Genomic DNA, 20,649 nt, shown 5'->3' with positions numbered 1-20,649 from the left:
CAAAAAGTCTACAAATAACAAATGTTGGAGAGGATGTGGAGAAAAGTGAACACTTGAACACCGTTGGTGGGAATGTACATTGGTGCAGCCACTATGGAAAACAATATGGAAGTTCCTCAAAAAACTAAAAATAGAACTACCATACGATCCAGCAATTCCACTCCTGGGTACATATCTGGAAAAAACAAAAACACTAATTTGAAAAGATATATGCACTCCAATGTTCATAGCAGCACTATTTACAATAGCCAAGACGTGGAAGCAACCCAAGTGCCCATCAACAGACAACTGGCTTAAGAAGATGTGGTATATATATACACAATGGAATATTATTCAGCCATAACAAAGAATGAAATATTGCCATTTGCAGCAACATGAATGGACCTAGAGATTACCACACTAAGTGAAGTCAGAAGAGAAAGACAAATACCATATGATATCACTTATATGTGGAATATAACACAAATGAACATATGTAGAAAACAAGTTAGATGACCACTCACTACTTTTTTTTAATTAATTAATTAATTTGTTTATTTATTTTTGGCTGCATTGGGTCTTTGTTGCTGCGCACGGGCTTTCTCTAGTTGCAGCGAGCAGGGGCTACTCTTCGTCGTGGTGCGCAGGCTTCTCATTGCAGTGGCTTCTCTTGTTGCAGAGCTTGGGCCCTAGGCATGCGGGCTTCAGTAGTTGTGGCACGTGGGCTCACTAGTTGTGTCTCGTGGGCTCTAGAGTGCAGGCTCAGTAGTTGTGGCGCACGGGATTAGTTGCTCCTCAGCATGTGGGATCTTCCTGGACCAGGGCTCGAATCTTTGTCCCCTGTATTGGCAGGCGGATTCTCAACCACTGCGCCACCAGGGAAGTCCCGACCACTCACTACTTTTTTCAATGTAGTGTTGGAAGATCTAGGCGAACAATTTACTTTCTCTTCTCTGTCTTCTCATCTGTAAAATGAGAGTTGGACTAAGTGATAGCTAAGCCTCCTACCACCTCTAATTTTCTCAGACTGGACTTATTCTATGCCTGATTTCTGAATTACAAAATCTTCCTTTCCCTACCATCCGGGAAAGAAGAGGGCCAGGAGAGGACAGCCACTTGTCATGGCAAGAAATAGGAGAAACAGAAACAGGACCACATGTCACTTACACAAGTTGCTGCCTCAGCCAGTGATAGGTTTAGGTGAAGGCACGGTTATAATTAGAGCTGCAGCGTGTCCTGAGTGCTCCACCAGCCACTGTGGGCACAGATGGATCTGCCAACCACATGCACAGGACCTTGAGAGGCTGCTCGGGCCTTGAAATGATTCTTCTTACAAGGATTTTCCTTCTTCCTCAAGGGAAAGAAAACCCATTGATATAAAACCCCACTTGCCTTCCGGCTTCCCCTGCTAACTGCCACTCCAACAGAGACGGAGTGTGGGCAAATACAGGAGAAAGAAAAAATCGTAAGCTGAGCCTGTTCACATTGCCCCTTGTGATATAGTTTTATTTTTAACTTCAAAACACTTGAACGATTTCTGTTGAAGTTTTTTCTCCTTTCCCTACCTCCTCGACAAAACTCTGTCCTCTGCTGCAGCCAATGCACGCCGAGCCACCTCCGGCAATCTACGTGCTCACCATCAAGGGACACAAGTGCAGCAGATGCTGACTCAGCCCATGCCATTAAGGTAAGCTTTTCCATGTGGGCAGGTTCATCAAGGGGAAATTTAGAGTGGTGAACATGGAGGCAGAGGCTGAGTGGCATATCACCTTTTTGCTCTGAGTAAGAGGGTTGTTAAGCAAATTAGTTACATATGGGGGAGAAAAGGTTAGCACTGAGAATGAGACCCAGCCATAGGTAAATTCCTGCTTTGAATCTAAAATCTTAGAGCAGGAAGAGATGACCTGCTTTCTAACAGCTTAGGCTCTTTCTTCTAAAATCAACCATAGTGGTTATGTGCTATGTCTAAGGTTACACAGTATTGATGGGGGTTCAGGATGGCGGCGGGGAGGAGGTGGTGAGGAAATAGGTGGAAGGCCCAGAACCCAGGATTTCTGTTTTCTGAAGTCCAAATGTTGTGATCTTTCCCCAATCAACATTTGCTATGTTAACTGCAAGTCGTTCTCATGTACTTTAAATTCCATCACCTGTGTCACTCTACCAGTTAATTTAGCACAGTTGTATTCACTGCATATATTATTTAAATTCTGCCTGCAGAGTTTAAAACCTGTTTTTTTTTAACAATATTCCCTAAACATGACTCACTCCTCCCCAGCTCTCTTGAATCCAAATGCATCTATGGAATAGAAGTGAAAGTATTTTACAAGTTGAAAAATGGTATACGCATGCAAACCAAAAATTATCACAAATTTGAAACTTGCAAATCCAGGGGGACAAAAGTAAAATGATTAATGATACTTGAGGAGTCAAACACTTTCAAGTGTAGATAGGTTATTTCTAGCTTTGGGAATAACAGCATAGTGTTGCATGCACAAACAAATTGGCAGGGATAAGGGAGCAGTGTTTATTTTCCTGTTTTCCTCTGGACCTGGCTTTAGTGTTATATAGTTAAAAGTTCAGCTAAGGACATCCTAGGAAGTGGCCTGTGCAGCAAAAGGGATTCTGTACACTCTGAACGTTGCAGTGTACAGGCTAAAGCCACCAATGTCAAGTAAAAGGAGACCTACCACCAGACACCTTAACTCCTGGTTCCTTCTTGCCTGCCTCTGTAACCTCCAGATGCATCCCATAGCTCTGCTATAGGTGTCTGGGTTATAATTATGCCTGTTTGCTAGGCACAATCAAATGCACTGTGTATAATTGCCTAACTTCATTTAATTTTGTCAGAGTTTCCATGGCACAAAGGTCTTCAAGGGGTATACCGGGTACTTTCCTAGCAAGATGGGCATGTTAGCTTAGCAGTAACCAACCAGACCGGCTGACTCAGAGCTACTCCTAAATAATCCATCTAGTTTGCACTTTCTTGGCCAATACAAAACAGTAATTTAAAACACTGAAACTAATAATATAAGTACAAGATATGAGAATTAACTAGCTAATTAAATAACTAGAAAGTTTAAAGGTAGAGAGATTTCTAGTGTAGGTACAGAACTGCAGATGGTGAGGTTGAATAGATTTGAGGGCGGATGGTTTTTAGGGTATAGTGAAAGGGCTGAAATCATAGCCTGAAAGCCCAGGATTATGGGACCAGATGTGGGAATTATCCTCAGCCAACTGGTTGTGTTAAAATCTCAAGATGCAAAGGGATTACTTTAATATTTAACTTTATACATTTTCTTTCCATAGAATTAAGTATCTCCATAGCAGGGAAACAGATTAACAATGTATAATTAAAGTAACAAATTAATTGGCTGGTTAATAGGTTAACAGTTAATCTCTGTCCTTTAACTCTTGACCTTGTCACTTCCACTAAAGTTAAAGCTCAGGAATAAATAATTATTGCCAGGGCTAGCCACATGAGGAGGCAAAATAGTCGCTGCATCATGTGAGGGGTGCTGGGAGGGCCCCTTGCCTAAAAATATCTCCCTGACACCAACCCTGATTGCCTACTAACTTTATAGTGAAGAACGTTAAAACTATTTTCTGTTAATTGCATTCTCTAGTGCTTGAGTCAGTGATTTAAATATACCTGCTTTATGCCTTCTCATGACCTTTTTGGCCAGTGACACTTGGTCACCACCTCTTCCTCATTCTTCCAGGCCTTGTCCTGCTTTGCCCTTGGTACCATCTAAGCTGCCCACATGCCCTTGGTCATCGTCATGCAGGTAGCTCTGTGTGGCACTGTGGTTTCTACAGAATTTCTCAGTAAACTATCAAGGTGAAGTAGAAAAAAGAAAAGCATGTGATTAGAGTCAGAGACTGTGGGAGCATAAGCAAGACACATTACTTCTCTGGGCCTCAGTTTCTCTTGTAAAAAATGAAGAGTTTAACCTAGACCCTTTCCTAGACCGTTTGTTCTACCAGATCAGAAGCTGCATTTCAAAAAAGATTGCCCAGGTGATTCCTATGCACACTGAAGTTTGAGAAGCTCCAGAGCAGAGGATTTCTGTTTATCTATCTGATCCAGATTTCTGATTCTATGACTGTAAGTGTTGAGAACAAGTGTAACCTCCTGCAAACAATTCTGGCAGCATTCAGAGTATCTGTTATAACTGGAGTCCACTGAGTCTTTTCCATTCAGTTAAGGCAACATTAACCTAATAAAGTTGAAAACATTTCTTTTTCTTCCTTTAAAACAAAACAACAAAAAAAAACCACAAATTAGCATATATCTGACATCATTATCCCTTCCTCCTAAAGGTCTCAAATTGCTCTCACAGGTGTTTCAAATGCTGCCTTCTTTAGGGTCCTGTTCAACTCCATCCAATCCAATCCTTCACTGAAGGCTGATGGAGTGCTGGGAGCCGTGTTAGCTGTACTCACTCTCAGTGCCTCAGAAATCATTCCTGTATCCCTCCTGGGGCATTCCCACCCTCCGTTGATATTCCAGTCAGAGCTCCTTTCACAGCCTGCACACATTCCATGGGTCACAGCACTTCTGTTCCGTTTATGCCCTTCGTCAGGTCGCTCACCACTCACACCATCACAGCAACTTCCCTCGGGCTGTACCAACACCCAGAGTCAGTCGCAAGAGAGGAGACAAGTCTCAATTGAAACCTTTTTTATTTATTTATTTATTTATTTATTTATTTATTTATTTATTTATTTATTTATTTTTGGCTGTGTTGGGTCTTCGTTGCTGCGCGCAGGCTTTCTCTAGTTGCGGCGAGCAGGGGCTACTCCTTGTTGCGGTGCGCGGGCTTCTCATTGCGGTGGCTTCTCTTGTTGCAGAGCACGGGCTCTAGGCACGCAGGCTTCAGTAGCTGTGGCTCGCGAGCCCTAGAGCACAGGCTCAGTAGTTGTGGCACACGGGCTTAGTTGCTCCGCGGCATGTGGGATCTTCCCGGACCAGGGATCGAACCTGTGTCCCCTGCACCGGCAGGCGGATTATTAACCACCGCACCATCAGGGAAGTCCAAAACCTTCCTTGTCAAATTAATGAACAAACTAATGTAGGTAAACAATTAAAATTATGAACTTGAGGCCTGGGAAGCAAAGAGGCCTTCAAGTTGCCTTGGGGGCATCTGAAAGGTCCTCCGGGCCTGATACTGTACTATTTGAATTCCTAAGTGCTAAAGAAATGACTGCTTTGTGGTGATTACAAGGGGCTAAAAGTGGGGGAAACTAGGGAGATTCACATCCTTAAAGGAGTGAGGTAAGATTTTTTTTTAATGGGGTTTGAGGATGACTAAGCTGGCAGTGTATGTAAGATCCATTGGAGTGGGGGAGAACTAAAAATTGAACAACCAGCCAAGGGCTCTGGGAGTGATGTAATGGGAAGAAATAAGGTCTGGACAAGGGTAGTAACCATGAGAATGACCTTCCTGATAGAGGAAGGATGAACACTTGAGTGACTCTTGTACACTAGACACGTTCCCTATCTCATTTGATCCTCACACAATCCTATGGGTTATGATGAGCCCCATTTTATGGATGAATAAATTACCTTTAGGGAGATTCAATAACTTGTCAAAAATTACTCAGCAGAACATGAGAGTGTTCATTAATTTACTTTATTTTATTTTTATTTTTTAATTTTTTTGGCCGCTCCGTGCGGTTTATGGGATCATAATTCCCTGACCAGGGATTAAACCTGCGCTCTCGGCAATGAAAGAGCAGTCCTAACCACTGGGCCACGAGGGAATTCCCTCATTAATTTACTTTAGATTGGGTGTGTCAGGTAAGAACTCTGTGGAGGTAGTAGGTAAGGTGAAATCTGAATAGCAAGAAGGAACCCATAAGCAATTAAAGAGCAAGGGAAGAATTCTCTTGGGAGAAAGAACAAGTACAGGAATGAGGAATGAGCAGCAAGGCTGGAGCTAAGTGCTCAAGGGCGAGAGGTGAGGTAAAAGAGGCAAGCAAGGGACGTTCATGTAGGGCCCTGTGGGCCAAGAAAAGGACATCAGAGCTTATTCCTTGTGATGGGATAGAATCCCCTAAAGATTTTAAGCAGGGAAGTAATGATCTAAAATTAAAAGTTGCTGGGACTTCCCTGGTGGCGCAATGGTTAAGAATCCGCCTGCCAATGCAGGAGACATAGGTTCAAGACCTGGTCCGGGAAGATCCCACGTGCCGCGGAGCAACTAAGCCCGTGCGCCACAACTACTGAGCCTGCGCTCTGGAGCCTGCAAGCCACAACTACTGAGCCCATGTGCCACAACTACTGAAGCCCACGCACCTAGAGCCCGTGCTCCACAACAAGAGAAGCCACCGCAATGAGAAGCCTGTGCACCGCAATGAAGAGTAGCCCTGCTCACTGCAACTAGAGAAAGCCCGCGCACAGCAACAAAGACCCAATGCAGCAAAAAAAAAAAAAAAAGTTGTTAAAATCACTCTTTCTGCTGATGAATGGGCATCAAAATGGGAGAAGTAAGACTGATTATAAGGCCGTTTCTCCAGACTGGTTGAGAGATGATGGTGCTTGGACCTGGGCCTGGTGGTGGAGATTGAAAGAAATGGATAGATTTGCCAACTGCCTTTACAGATCTTTCTCCTAGGCCTTCCCACCTAACTGGGCAGTAGTTTCTTTGTGATTGGGGCACAATATCAGGCTCATCTAGCTCTCAAACTTGAACTTACAGTAGAATCAGCTGGTAGGTCTGATTCAGTAGGTCTGATTAGGTGGGGCCCAATAATGTACATTTCTAACCAGTTCCCAGGTAATTCTGATGCTATTGGTCTAGGTACCACATTTTAAGGACCACTATTCTAGTTGACTTGCCTTTGCTTATTAACTTACTCCTTTCTGAGTGATCCGCAAAGCACCACAACCTGCGTCAAATAGTGTCTGCTCCCCTGACAATTTCTAAATTCTCCTCTATTTCTTTAAAGAAATATTCATCCCCCAAACTCACGCACCTGGTCCTTCTACCTACTCATATTCTAGTTAAACTTCATACAGTACAATCAGTAAAATCTAGTTCTGTGCAGCTCTCTCAACTATTTAAGTCTAAATTATATTACTTTGTCTCCTCTAGACAGGAGAACTTTAAAACAAATTTTGGGGGCTTCCCTGGTGGTGCAGTGGTTGGGAAGCCGCCTGCCAATGCAGGGGACACGGGTTTGAGCCCTGGTACAGGAAGATCCCACATGCTGCAGAGCAACTAAACCCGTGCACCACAACTACTGAGCCTGCGTTCTAGAGCCCACGTGCCACAACTACTGAAGCCCACGCGCCTAGAGCCCGTGCTCTGCAAAGAGAAGCCACCACAATGAGAAACCCGTGCATCACAACGAAGAGTAGCCCCCACTCGCCACAACTAGAGAAAGCCCGTGTGCAGCAATGAGGACCCAGCACAGCCATAAATAAATAAATAAACAAACAAATAAATAAATTTATGTTAAAAAAATGGTCAAAATGGTACATTAAAAAAAAACAAACATATTTTGGGGAGAGTGTTTTTTTGGCCATAGACTTGATTGAAGTTCATTTTTAAGAGGAGGGAATGTATGTACTGCCTTTTCAGACAGGAAGCAAGAATTTAAAGGTGAATATAGGGGCATAGAAACTGAAGGGGAAAATGTCACCTGGATAACCATACTCTGTTTCAGGCAAAGAATTTTGTCAGCTTTTTCACAGTGAAGAGTTTCTGTAATCTATATGCTTTGATTTGGTAGGTATTTCATTTTAAATGTCAGACTCCATATTATAGTGCAGATTTTTTTTTAACGATAATGGCAGATAAACACCTGAAAATTTGTTTGTTTTTAATTAATTAATTAATTTATTTTTGGCTGCCTTGGGTCTTCGTTGCTGCGAGTGGGCTTTCTCTAGTTACGGCGATGGGGGGCTAATCCTCGTGGCAGTGTGTGGGCTTCTCATTGCAGTGGCTTCTCTCATTGCAAAGCATGGGCTCTAGGTGCGCAGGCCTCAGTAGTCGTGGCACACGGGCTCAGTAGTTGTGGCTCGTGGTCTCTAGAGCACAGGCTCAGTAGTTGAGGTGCACAGGCTTAGTTGCTCTGCAGCATGTGGGATCTTCCTGGACCAGGGATCGAACCCATGTCCACTGCATTGGCAGGAAGATTCTTAACCACTGAGCCACCAGGGAAGTCCCTATAGTGCAGATTTTTAACCTTAAAAATCTTCCCTGCCACATTTGTATTCCCTGAAATGCAAAGGCATGGGACCTGCGCAGTCTTCTTGTTTCCTCTATTCAGAAGGGCACAGTATGGGTTGTGGTCCAGAGGGGGACCAAAAAAATAAACTTCATCATAGGCATGGAGGTGCTTCCTAATGTGAAGCATCCAGCTTCTCTACAATTTGGAAAGATTATACAGGTAGACACCTTTCTGTGCCCCAACTGGGGGAAAAAAGGCTTTCCCCTTACAGACTCTAGCCATGGGCTTGCATTCTCCCCAAATCATGGAGATGGACCACAAATGTCTCTATGGGTCTCTGACGGACACAGTGTGAGGTAGCAGACAGTAGAGTTTGAAGCCAGACAAACTTAGGCTTCTTTGTGCCTCAGTGTCCTTATCAGTAAACTGGAGATGGTAATACCCACCTCACATTATTATTGTAAGGATTAAATGAGATGTTATGTAAACGCACATGTTAAACACTAATATTTTATTTCTCTTCCACTATGACATCCAAAATGGAGAAATCACTCCATCTGGGAAAGTCAGACAGACCCCATGGAGGATAAGGATCCAGTCACTGCACAGGAACAGAAATTGGGAGAACAGGGCATCTCATGTCACAAGACAACCAATGATAAATCTAATTTGATTAAATTGAGGCAACACCAGCTGACTCCAATCTAAGGTGACCAATCAGCTGTCTAAGTTTGCCTGGGAATAAGAGGTTTCCTGGGACCTGGGACTTTCAGTGCTCAAACCAGGAGAGACCCGACGGAGGCAAACCAGGATGATTGGTTACACTGTTTCTCCAACAATAATTAGACTATCAACAATTTTGGATTGTCCTTTATCTCAGTGGGAAAGATTTCCCCCAGATATACAACAAAAGGTTCAGATGTGATTTTTTTTATGCCCTTAGGCTATATTTGTCTTTCTCCTTTCCTCCGCTGCCAAATGTCTCCACAAAGTCATCTCCACTCAGTGTCTTTCTGCTCAGCCCATGCCTTCTCTCAAAGTCACTCATCTGGGGTAGCTCCAGAGCCTGGCAGAAGATCTTTAAATAGCAACATAAAGCAACAGCATCTTTGTTGCCTGCCTGCATTGCTTTTCTTTCCTCTTAAAGGAATATTTTCATATAACCTCAAAGAGATGGAGAGCAATAAGACTCCACCACAAATGTTCCCAGCTTCAATAATGCTGTTGCTAAGAACCATCTTTATAATGCTGAAGGATAAGAAATGATTGGCAACAAGGACCTAATGTGTAGCACAGGGAATTATACTCAATATTTTATAATAACCTATAAGGGAAAATAATCTGAAAAAAAATGGATATAGATGTATATATAACTGAATCACTTTGCTCTACACCTGAAACTAACACAACATTGTAAATCAACTATTCTTCAATTAAAAAAAGAAGAAGGAGAAGAAGGAGAAGGAGAGGAAGAGGAAGAGGAAGAAGAGGGAGAAAAAGAAATGACTGGGCTTAGAGTTCATCACTATTGTCCCTCCAGCCAGACACATGCCTGCTGATAGGGGCAGAGTTCTCACTACATACATTGAGTGCACAGAACTAGCCAGCGCTGCTTTGCCCTTGCTGGAAACTGGGCTCAACTTTGTGACAGAACCCGGTTGGCAAATATGAAGTTGGACATTCCTGGTGCTGTTAGCTTTTTTCACATAACCTTACTCCATTTGTGATCTGCCTCTTCTTCCCCACCTAAAAACCAACAGGGGACCCTGAGTCATCCAGAGTCTATTCTTGATGAATGTCTGTTATGAATAGAAAGCAGATGATCACATTCTCCCAGCCAGGGCACAGGCCCTGCCAACATTGGAGTGTGTGCTTAATAGCTTTCTCCTCGACTCCAAACAAACACTAGATTTTGAATGGCCAAGGGTCCCACCTCACAGCTGAAATGCAAATGCTCTGGCAAGAGTTCTTTGGGGACCTGCCATGAGCAGTGGCATTGTCATCCCTGTTCTTAACCTCACAGCAGCATTGGAGGCCATCACTCACCCTTTCCTTTACATCTGGCAACATAGTCCTGACTCTCTTAGCTCACTGGTCTCTCCTTCTCTGGCTCTGCTTCTTCTTATTGTCCCCTAAGTGGTCATACTTAGCCTTGACCTTCATGGCTCAGATTTCTATTCTGTGTTCTCACTTCCCCAGTTATGGCTTCCTCTTACTTTTAAGTGGATAATTCTCAAGTCTGCACCTCTATATTCTAACCCCTCATCTTCCCACCCACATGATCTGTCATCACCTAAAGCAACTTGTATTACACTCGCTGGACCCATTTTTCTTCCCAAAACAGTTCCCTCCTTAGACCTCTATTTTTCTCAGAATTACACCCAACATTCTCTCTTCTTAGTTCACCTTCTTGGCATCACCTTTGACTCTTCTTCTTCCCCCATCTCCAGCCAGAAACAAAAATGTTAGTTGATCCTCCCTTGTAATGTCTCCTGTCTGTCTCATCTTGCCTATTTCTACTGTCATCAGTCTCACAATCTCAGCCTCCATCATGTTCTCTACATAGCAGTTTCTAACTCTAGGTCTTTCCACTCCATTCTTCCACTACTACTGGTTAACACCCCAATTACAATGGTAAATGGTTCCTTATTGGGTACCAAATAATTCTAGATGCTTGAGCCTAACATTTATGAATTTCTACAAGTCCATAATGGGCTTTTTCCCCCCAGGAGTGATCTGGAATATGGCAGGAGCCTACCTGAATGTTAAATTGTATGTTAAAAGATCAAGTAGCTAGACTCTTGCATCCAAAAGATGTGCTCTTTGCCTGATCCTATTCTGCTCCATCTCAGTCCTACCCTCACAGCCTTTCCACTCTGCTCAGCTCCCTCTCTGTCTGATTAATCTTCTAGTTAGCCCTGAAGCTACTGATGGTCAGGCTGACTATTAGGGTATGGGGTATCCCTCTATACCCTAAGAGGGATTCTGGCGTGATCCCTCTTTCACACTTATAGTGCATGAGTCAGATGGGGAATGTGTTAAGAATGTAAATTCCAGGATACACCCTTCGCTCAGGTCAGGGGTGCAGCCAGCATCTAGAGCAGTGTTGTCCAATAGAGTAGCTACTGATCACTTGAAGTGTAGCTAATATGACTTGAGGCACTGAATTATTAATTCTAGTTCATTTTGATTAATTTAAATTTAAATAGCCACATGTGGCCAGTGGCTACCATATTGAACAGTGGGGATCTATATTTTTTTTTAAACATCTTTATTGAAGTATAATTGCTTCACAATGGTGTGTTAGTTTCTGCTTTATAACAAAGTGAATCAGCTACACATATACACACGTTCCCATATCTCCTCCCTCCTGCATCTCCCTCCCTCCCACCCTCCCCATCCCACCCCGCCAGGCGGTCACAAAGCACTGAGCTGATCTCCCTGTGCTATGCGTCTGCTTCCCACTAGCTATCTATTTTACATTTGGTAGTGTATATATGTCCATGACACTCTCTTACCCTGTCACATCTCACCCCTCCCCCTCCCCATATCCTCAAGTCCATTCTTTAGTAGGTCTGTGTCTTTATTCCCATCTGGAGAGGGTGTGGAGAAAAGGGAACACTCTTGCACTGTTGGTGGGAATGTAAATTGATACAGCCACTATGGAGAACAGTATGGAGTTTCCTTAAAAAACTACAAATAGAACTACCATACGACCCAGCAATCCCACTACTGGGCATATACCCTGAGAAAACCATAATTCAAAAAGAGTCATGTACCAAAATGTTCATTGCAGCTCTATTTACAATAGCCAGGACATGGAAGCAACCTAAGTGTCCATCATCGGATGAATGAATAAAGAAGATGTGGCACATATATACAATGGAATATTACTCAGCCATAAAAAGAAATGAAATGGAGGGATCTATATATTTAACAAGAATCACAGCTGATTCTAATGAACAATAGTGTTTAAAGCCACTTTAACAAGCAGTCCAGGTGACCCTTATGCTCACTTACTGGTACATAGTAGGTAATCAAAAACGTTTGTTGAATGAATGGATGAACAAATGAATACATCAATGAAGTAGCATACAATTTCCTTGAGATTTAAGGCTGTCTATTCTAAAAAAGAAAAGTTGAGGGGGATTTTCCAGATGAAAAGAGGCTAAAAAGATTTAACAAACAAATGTAATAAATTAACCTTAAAGGGATCCTGGTTCAAAACTGAGTTGTTTTTTAAAAAGTACAGAAGATATTTTGGGGATAATTGGGGAAATTTGAATATAGACAGCATGTTACATGATATTAGAAAATTATTTTTAGTTTTCTTAGGTGAGATAATGTTACTGTAGTTACAAAAAAAATGTCTTTATTCTTAGGAAACACATGCTAAAGTACTTACAGATGAAGTGTCATGACATCAGCAACTTCAAGTGGTTTGGCAAAAAATGTGTGTGTGTGTGTGTGTGTGTGTGTGTTTGTTGAGAGAGAGAGAAAGTGAAAGGGGCAAAATGTTAACAATTGTTGTATCTCGGTAGAGTATATTTGACTGCAAAATGTGGACCAGGACACTTACCTCCAGGGTGGTGGAAGAATACGTGAAGTCTCTTTGGCCCCTGTTAAAACAGATAAAATACTTTTCTTACTAATCATTCATATTTGTATTTTTATATTTTCCCCTAGAGTTACAAAGCAAGAAGAAATTTGGAAGCTATGGTAAGTACCAGGTGTTTATTGGAACTTTACCTTTCACAGGTCCAGGTCTGGCTTCATTTAGCCTGTAGCCCAAGCATCTGGCAGATTTATCCTTTTGGTCTGATGATATATATTGGCTTTTTGCCAAACCAGAGATGCTAGAGCAGAACCTAGAAGAAACCGACACAGAATAGGGGGAAAGCAGAGACCTGAGAAAGATCTGTGAGCAAAGAGTTTTAGTAAAATTTTACATATGAAAAAGCAAAAAATCCAGGTATAATCTAAATGGCCTACAATTCCTTCATTCAGCAAATATTACTGAGTGCTTACAATGGTCCAGGTCCTGTGACAGGTGCTGGGGACCAAGATGTGAACACAATCAGACATGCCCCATGTCCTCCCAGCATACCCCCTAGTGGTAGTTTGTTAAATGAATGACAGAACACTCATTCTGGAATGTTACACTGCCATTATGAAGAAAGTTTGCAAAGAAAAATTAATAAAACAGCCTAGACAGGTCATAATAGCAAGTTAAAGTGGAATGCAAAATTGTATTCATAGTATTAACTGTGTCATATAAATCCTCCACAACCCACAACTCAATAACAGCAATTGTCAACCTTGTAGCCCATTACTTTCACCTTTGTTTTTTTTCTATTCTCAACACAGCTAATGCATAGAATAAACTATTGGAAAATAAAGAGAAGAGTATTGATAGCTGTTATTTCTAGGTTGTGGGATTATGAGTGTTTTTGCTTTCTTCTTATGATTTTCTATATTTTTCAAGATTCCTACAATAAACATGAATAAACAGGAAATAAGTCAATTAAAACTTAAACACTCACAGAAATGCATAGAGCTTCTCTTCCAGCAGTCATTTGTTTTCTCTTTCCCCTTGCCTTTGGTGTCTCCAGCGTAGGGCGCGCAGGCCTCCACCAGGGCAGCACAGGCACTGTGACAGATGCTTCAACCGTCACTGCCACATGCCTGTGGAGCCTGGTGTCTCCTGCCTGGTGATAAACTGCCACCTGTCCTGCGGCGCTACCTTCCACACGTGCAAAGAGGCAGAGCACGAGCTCCTGTGCCCTTTAGAGCAGGTTCCGTGCCTCAACTCCGAATCTGGCTGCCCCCTTTCCATTTCCCGCCACAAGCTGGCCAAGCACCTGCAAGTGTGCCCCGCCAGCGTGGTCTGCTGCTCGATGGAGTGGAACCGCTGGCCAAACGTGGACTCTGAAACAGCCCTTCACGAGAACATCATGAAAGAGACCCCCAATGAGGAGTGCTTGGACACAGCCCTGGCCCTCCAAGACCAGAAGGTCCTCTTTAGATCTCTGAAAATGGTAGAACTTTTCCCAGAAGCTAGAGAACCCATGGAAGAGGAACCTACCATGAATGGTGAAGCCAGCTGGAAGGAAATGGAAGGAGCGGTGGGCGGAGCAGATGCTGGTTTGGTAACAAGCGGCTCTCTGTCAACCACCAACGGAGAGGTGGCAGAGCTGAGTCAAGAAGAACGAGAGGTATTAGCCAAAACCAAAGAAGGGATGGACCTAGCCAAGTTTGACAAGTGGGAAAATATGTTCAGCAAAGAGCACGCGGCCTCTGCTTTAACGAGCTCATCAGTGAGCAGTGAGGGCACGAGCAGGGACGGCCCAGAGAAAGAACAGATTTCCAGCAGCAACAACACAGTAGAAGAGAGCGCTGCCAAAGGGAAAGAGACACAGGAAGACCAGAAGCAGCGGGACTTTCATGCAGCCATAGAAAAGTCAGGGCTTGCCCCTTGGCAGGATGGTGTTCTGGAAAGACTGAAAACAGCTATGGATGCAAAGGACTATAATATGTACCTGGTGCACAATGGGAGGATGCTTATTCACTTTGGTCAGTTGCCTGCTTGTACACCTAAAGAGAGAGACTTTGTTTATGGCAAACTTGAGGCTCAGGAAGTGAAGACTGTTTACACCTTCAAAGTTCCCGTGAGCTACTGCTGGAAGCGGGCTCACTTCAGAGACACCTTGTCGAGTTGTAGGCCAAGTGAACACAAGGCAGTAGATACTTTGGATTTAGGGATCACTGTGGAGGACCTGCCCAAATCAGATCTCATCAAGACCACCCTGCTGTGTGCTCTGGAAAGAGAACTCAAAGGTCATGTCATCTCTGAATCCAGGAGCATTGATGGGCTGTTCATGGATTTTGCTACACAGACATACAGTTTTGAGCCAGAACAATTTTCCTCCAGGACGGTGCTGGCTGACCTTCTAACCACTGCCAACCTGAATGGGCTCCATATGGAGCTCCACAGTGAGTGTGTGACCAGGAGACACAACAAGAGCAGTTCTGCCTTTACTTTCACTTGCAACAAATTCTTCAGGAGGGATGAATTCCCCCTACATTTCAAGAATGTCCACACAGACATTCAGTCATGTCTCAATGGTTGGTTCCAGCACCGATGCCCCCTTGCCTACTTGGGATGTACCTTTATTCAAAACCATTTCTGTCCCCCAGGGCAAAAGGCAAAAGTAATCTATAGTCAGGAGCTCAAGACCTTTGCCATCAAGCCGGAGGTTGCTTCAGAGCTGAGTGAGGGAGGGAACAGCCATCTCTCAGGCCGTGAAGGAAAAAGCCAGAATTCTCTAACCAGCCTGCCCCTGGAGGTTTTGCAGTACATTGCTGGGTTCTTAGACAGCGTCAGCCTATCCCAGCTCTCCCAGGTGTCCGTGCTGATGAGGAATATCTGTGCCACTTTGTTACAAGAGAGAGGGATGGTCCTCCTGCAGTGGAAGAAGAAGAGGTATTCCCATGGAGGCACCTCGTGGAGAGTTCACAGAAAGGCAAGTAAATAGTCATTCACTTATTCATTCATTCAACAAGTATTTACTAAGGGCCTTCTGTGCACCAAGCAGTGTACTAGGCACTGAGATTGTACTAGGTTACTGGGAATAAAACACAGTCTATGAACTCAAGGAGGTCAGCATAGTAGAGGAGACAGACCCATAAACATAAAAATGGCAATACAAATGGTAATGCCTATTTATGTATGTGTCCTGCATGTCTTCCGTTTGCTCACAGGATCCATTCTCCATCGTGATCTGTCCCCCAAGAGGCTGATCTTTACAGACTAGCTTAACCAGCTCCCCTGCCCTCCAGCTTCCAGTTGGGCTAATCTAACGGGAGTGTATCAGCAGGAGATGGCCAGGAGGGAGAAGAGTGAGGGTGACATAGCTATTCTTCTGGCTTCCTCCCTGCATGCATTCTCCCCTGCACGACATTTTGCACTGGCCATGTCCCTCCAGCTGTATCTGATGGCTCTCTCCACACAGGTTACCGATTCTGGGTTCCATTGACTTCCTTCCTCCCTTTCAGGCCTAGGGTAGTAACACTCTAGATTGTTACTAGCCTGGGTTTTCTATACCCTGCCCACACATTTGTATATCATTCCTTTATAAAATTCTCTTCAGATTACCCAGTTTGAGCGTGCCATCTGTTTTCTGCCTGGACTCCAACTGATACCATATGCCAACAAATTCTCCTCAGCCCTATGTCAACTAATTTATTTACAAACAAGTTTTGCCCCTGTTGAATTCATTTTGAAATTCTAAAATAATTTGGTCCACTGATTTCCCCTGGTTCAAATGCTTATTTAATTTTTTTAAAAAACTCTGCTGTATAGATCAAAGAATCTTTCCCTTTGGAAAAACCTTGTTCCCTTTTCCCAATCAGGTTAGGCTTGCTTAACTGTATTATAAGTTCTATTGGCTTGTACTGTATAGAAGTGAAACTCCCAATTCGTCATATCCAAGGTGCCGTAGCATCCTCTCTTATGGTACATATATTGGTAATGTGAATCACAAATTTACGATGCCCATTTAGGTCAATAATTCCAAAATCTCACTGTTGAGTCTCTTCCCAGTATGTGGGTATATGCAAACTGGTATTGGGGAGTTAGGAGATGTTTACATCTATTTTTATTGATTATGTCTAAAACATCTTGCATATTTTCTATTATTTATTCCCGGGGCAGTCTTCTTCAAAAAATAATTATCAGACTCTCTCTCATGAATTCATGCTTGAATCCATGCCTGCAATCCATGTGTTAGATAATGACTGCCAACCAACCATGTGTTAGGGATAAACATGAATGAGACTAAGACCCTGCCTTTGGGAACTGTATCGCCAAGATACAATGTATCATCTAGAACTACCTAATATCTTCCTCTGTAAAATCAAATGCAAATAATTTAAGTTACATACTAGAAATTTCATTATTTTTTGGCTCACATTTTTTCCCAATTCAGTGATTGCTGACCACTCTTAAATATCATTTGGGACAAACTAATTTCCTTGCAGAAAGGAAGAAAGAGAATTTAGATGGAGCTAAAGAATGCTCATATTAAAATGGCCTTTTAAAGTACAAAGGGAAATAGTTCCAAGATCACAGGATACACTTTTCTTATATAGTAACAATGACAAGAAACTGAGGGTGAAATGATCAGGTTGAAGGATATCAGATTATGCCTATCCTCGTAGCCAGATTTTAAAACTAGTGGCTTTGCCACCACATCCTAGGTGGAAAGGCCCACAGGGATTTGAGTGCCAGACTTCTAGATTTCTCCTAAGGTTTCTGTTCTAGTGAGACTCTTATTAGTTAGCATACTTTTGGTTTTAAGCAATAGAAAACCAACTTAACAGGACAAACAATAAAGGGAATTTATTGGCCTATATAACTGAAGAGTGCAAAGGTGATGGCTTCAGGTATGGCTTGATCTAGCAGCTCAAAATGCCCCCAAATGACCGTTTTACTCTCTATTTCTTATCTCTACTTCCTCGCTTGTGGCTCCACTCTAAGACACAGTTCTCCCTTCATGGTCCCTGGTGGCTGCCAGAAGCTCCTAAGACTGTAGCTTCCAAGTTCAAGCACAGAGGGGAAAAGAGACTCTGCTTCTTGGTATCACAAACAAAAGTTCTGGAGTAGAGTCTCATTGGCACTGGTTGTCCTGATTTGAACCATATGTCTATTCTAGAACTAACCACTGTTCCTGGGGAGGTGGGGGATGGGGGAAGGGTGTATGTCAATAAGCAGATTGGTGTTAGTCATTTCCACACAACACATGGCTGGCTGGGATGATTATCAGTTGGAAGGGGGAACTAGGAATTGGATGCTGGAGAAAGGACTAACAAATGTATGCTGCAGCCACTAAATACTCTCAGGAATCTAAGAACAGGAAGAACAGAAAGGCATTTCCCCACACTGTTCAAACAAAGCCGGCCTGAGGGTTATCACCCCAGTGTTTACTTTGGAGCTTCTCTCTTTCCTCATAGATCTGGCAATTCAGCAGCCTCTTCTCCAAAATCAAGAGCTGGGAGTTTAATGAAGTTGCCTCCATGTCTGAGCACCTGAAGTCCTGTCCTTTCTACGTTGTAGAACACAAGACTGACCCGATTCTTTTGACCAGCATGTGTCAGCCCCGTGAGCAGGCCTGAGAGACTTTAGTCACCACCTTTAAAGCCAGACCAAGAGGAAGACACACCTACTAAAGGCTCAGAAGCCACCATTCTTGGATTCCCACTCAGGGTTACTGAAAGTTCGACAGAGTTTGGTTTTGAGGACTTCCTTCTGTAAACTGCAAATATGCTTATCTGGGTGTTTTGGAACATGCAATGTCCTTCAAAACCTGAGCAGCTGCACAAGGTCGAAGAATTTCCTAAGCCATGGCTTGTATAACTGCTATAGTGCCATACTGATAACTTATCCCCCCCCACCACCACTTTTTTTCTAAAATAAATCAGTCTGTGAAGTATTTTAAATAGGTGACTTGAGGCCATTTGGAAGATGAGTCCAAGTCCTTAGGAGATGAGAGAGCCGTGAAATTCCATAACCAGCACAGGCCTGTGCTTTTGTGGAGAGCTTTTCAGTTTATAAGCACTTTCAATGATATGGAGTAGGCATTATAGGGATGGGGACTGACATGCCTCCCAGGGCACCCAGGGTGAAGGGCACAGTTTGAAGTTTCTGGACCTGGGGTTGTCTTGACAGTCAAGTCCAGGGCTTTTTTTAGTTGCCCCACTGCCTCTAAGCCCAGACAGTCCAAACAGCCTGAAAGAATAGAGACCTAGGCTAAGCACAACAGCCTCGAGGACACCAAAGGCCACAGTATGAGAGGTGGAAATGAGGTCCTAGAATGAGATTGTTGTGTAGAATCTTGGCAACATATAGAAGGACAGCCTTGGAAAATGAAGAAGAATCCAGAGGAGATATTATATTTATGGAGAAAATTAGGACCAAAAGCCAGAGCCTACTTTCAAACATTTTAATAGTGATTTGAGAGTCAAGGTTCTTTTCCTCTGAAAATTATATTATCCGGCTGGATTAGGGAGACCACAGGCACGGGCCAGCACCACCCTGGGCTAAGTGAAAATGATCACGAGACACTAACACCAACTTCAGTGTCATGTCAGAATGCACAGGGTAGCCCAAGGAGACCTCGCATCTGGAAAAGTCCAGACAAGGCCCACTGCAGCTCCTGTGGTACCAGTCGCCAGGTCCTAGACATCACTTGAGTACCCCATCGGGAATCTTGAGAAGGAAGACATCTGAACATAGTGATTCCCTATAATTGCTCTTACCTATTGCTGGCCATGACTGCATTCTGTCAAAAATGTGTGACACTTCTGGGTTTTGGTAACAAATAGTTAAAACTTATGAGAACAAAAGTAAAATAAAAATACACAATAGATACTGGCATCCCCTAAAGCAGGGTTTCATGGAACTACTGACATTTTAGACTGGATAATTCTTTGTCATAAGGGACTGTCCTATGTGTTGTAGGATGTTTAGCAACATCCTTGACCTCTATCCAATAGATACCAGTAGCACCCCTACAGCTATAACAACCAAAAATGTCTCCAGACATTGCTAAAAATCCTCTGGGAGCAAAACCACTCCTGCTTGAGAACAACTGCCCTAAAGAATGACATGCCAATGGCAGTAAATTAGGATAAGCTTTTTAGTACAGCAAATTCTTATCTCACCTAGTTATCTACAATGGTCATGATTTCATGTAGCTCTTCTTTCTTTGCTAAATAGGTTTTAGACACATGATGATTTTAAGTTGGGAACCAAATGGAGCTGGTTTGTTTGGTGTGGCTTCACGTCCTTGGGTCACAGTGCAAAAAGTATATCCTATCAGCTCTCCAGGTATAGCTAAAGCCAGGAAGGTTGAGCTATTTATCTTAACCCTAACCCTAACCCTCACCCTAGCCCTAGCCCTAACCCTAACCCTCTCTCCTTAATTGATGCCATTTTCCTAGCAGTCCTCAGCAAGTGAGAAAGAAGGGAAAAGGAGGATGGGCATTGTGGGGAAGCAGAGAACAAAGAATTTAACCAACAACAACAAAAAAGAGTCTAGTCAATATGAATGTTTGTTATTGCCTGGCTTTCCCTCTGAACATGGTCCAGAGCTGGTATAGATGAAGTAGATGACACCCCTGAGAAGAGTCAAGAAGGCATTAGAGCAAATCCCAGAGTAGAAGTATGCTTATCTTCCATTATAATGTGCCACTTGGTACTATTCAGTAACGTAACTCTGTTTTTCCTAATCCTTATTGTTTGGTTTATATTTCACATTTGTATATAAGGCACCATTTTCTAAAAAATATAACTAGAGTGTGAGCTAAGATTTTATTCAGTGAAGATGAATAACTGCGACAGCTAAGCAGTGAAGTGGGAGAAAAGGAACCGATCCAGGGTTCAGTTCCATGTGTTTTGAATCTAGTCCTTCCTATATGGAGAAAGAAGTTTCT

At 43.0% G+C, this 20,649-nt stretch overlaps 1 protein-coding gene across 1 annotated transcript; it reads left to right on the top strand.

Annotated features, from left to right (window-relative positions):
- The first annotated feature begins 1,655 nt into the window (after positions 1-1,655).
- On the top strand, positions 1,656-18,330 carry FBXO40 (F-box protein 40). Its single transcript, XM_068546649.1, has 4 exons — positions 1,656-1,666; positions 12,844-12,876; positions 13,770-15,680; positions 18,169-18,330. The coding sequence occupies exons 2-4, from the start codon at positions 12,874-12,876 to the stop codon at positions 18,328-18,330; spliced, it is 2,076 nt and encodes a 691-aa protein (XP_068402750.1). The 5' UTR covers positions 1,656-1,666; positions 12,844-12,873.
- Positions 18,331-20,649: the final 2,319 nt, after the last annotated feature.

This window comes from Eschrichtius robustus, chromosome 6 (assembly GCF_028021215.1).
Source record: "Eschrichtius robustus isolate mEscRob2 chromosome 6, mEscRob2.pri, whole genome shotgun sequence".
Taxonomy (NCBI): domain Eukaryota; kingdom Metazoa; phylum Chordata; class Mammalia; order Artiodactyla; family Eschrichtiidae; genus Eschrichtius; species Eschrichtius robustus.
Note: the sequence above shows the minus strand (reverse complement) of the source record. Positions and strands in the feature narration are given on the sequence as shown.